Genomic DNA, 1,081 nt, shown 5'->3' on the forward strand with positions numbered 1-1,081 from the left:
GCAAGGCATCTGCTGTTTCCCCGCTCCCGCCCCCCTCGAAGTGCTCGGCCAGCGTCCCTATCACCGTTCCTGGCGGCACCTCTTCGAACACCCGGTACTGCACCGTCAGCGTGGCCACCTCCTGGGCATCGGCGGAGAGGAACAGGTACCACCACAGGGCTGGGAGGTGGAGAGCGGAGCGGCTCAGCAGCAGCATCCTGCTGGCGAAGCCCACCACCCCGCTGCCCCGCCACGCTGCCCCTGGCTTGCCCGCCTGCCGCCGCATCCCCGAACAGTCCTTACGGTGATCGTGGCTCCTCGGCATCCTCTCCCATCTCCAGGTCCTGTAGGTGCCTGCCGCTAGTTGGAAAGGAGGAGAAATAGTGGCTGAGTCCAGCGGTTGTCCCCTGCACTGCCATTGCCAGGGGACACTGGGAGAGGAGCTGGACCCCGGGCTGAGACGCTCAGCCCGGAGCAGAAGGGACGGCCACCGCTACTGCTTTGCAGCAGCGTCCGGCCAGCGGCCCAGGGCCGGGAGGTGGACCAGCCGTGCTTCCTATGGAAACCCCACCTACAGGAAAAGGGAGGACCGGGCTGGTACAATGGCTCTGGGGTGGGGGCTGGCGGGCGTCCCAGGCAGGAGAGAGGTGTGGAAGTGCCCTTGGTTTCCAACCTGTGGGGACCATCACTGCTGCCCGCTGTCACCCTGCAAATTGCATTTTGCAGGAGACACGGTTCCTGCAGACAGTCCCAAACCCATCTGCAAAGCCTCATGTGTGCTTCAGGAAGATGCCTGCAAGAACCAGCAATGATGGTAGTCCGCTCTTTCATGAACCAAAAGGCTCGTGCCCTACGCTGTTAGATTTCTGACTTTGATTTATTTTCATTTTGTCCAAATCCAGCGTGTAATCCCTGCTCCTTGCTCTGCCTTTTCCTGCCAGTTTGGAGGGTGACGCACCCACGTCACCTTTTGCAACCTCTGGCTTTTGGTTACATCACTGCTTCATTTTCATCTGGACACAGCAAAACGAGCTGACGAGACACTGGGAGAGCTGCCACATCAAACACGGGCGGGCACGGAAGAGAGTCAGCTCTGACAGAT

The 1,081-nt window shown here is 60.5% G+C and overlaps 1 protein-coding gene across 1 annotated transcript in view; it reads right to left on the reverse strand.

Annotated features, from left to right (window-relative positions):
- Positions 1-265, reverse strand: part of PCDH12 (protocadherin 12) — a 9,034-nt gene extending 8,769 nt beyond the window's left edge. The window contains exon 1 of the mRNA XM_010186274.1: positions 3-265. Within this exon, the coding sequence (XP_010184576.1) occupies positions 3-265 (263 nt within the window). The remainder of the gene's footprint in view (positions 1-2) is intronic.
- Positions 266-1,081: the final 816 nt, after the last annotated feature.

Source organism: Mesitornis unicolor, unplaced genomic scaffold (genome assembly GCF_000695765.1).
Source record: "Mesitornis unicolor isolate BGI_N332 unplaced genomic scaffold, ASM69576v1 scaffold4186, whole genome shotgun sequence".
Classification (NCBI taxonomy): domain Eukaryota; kingdom Metazoa; phylum Chordata; class Aves; order Mesitornithiformes; family Mesitornithidae; genus Mesitornis; species Mesitornis unicolor.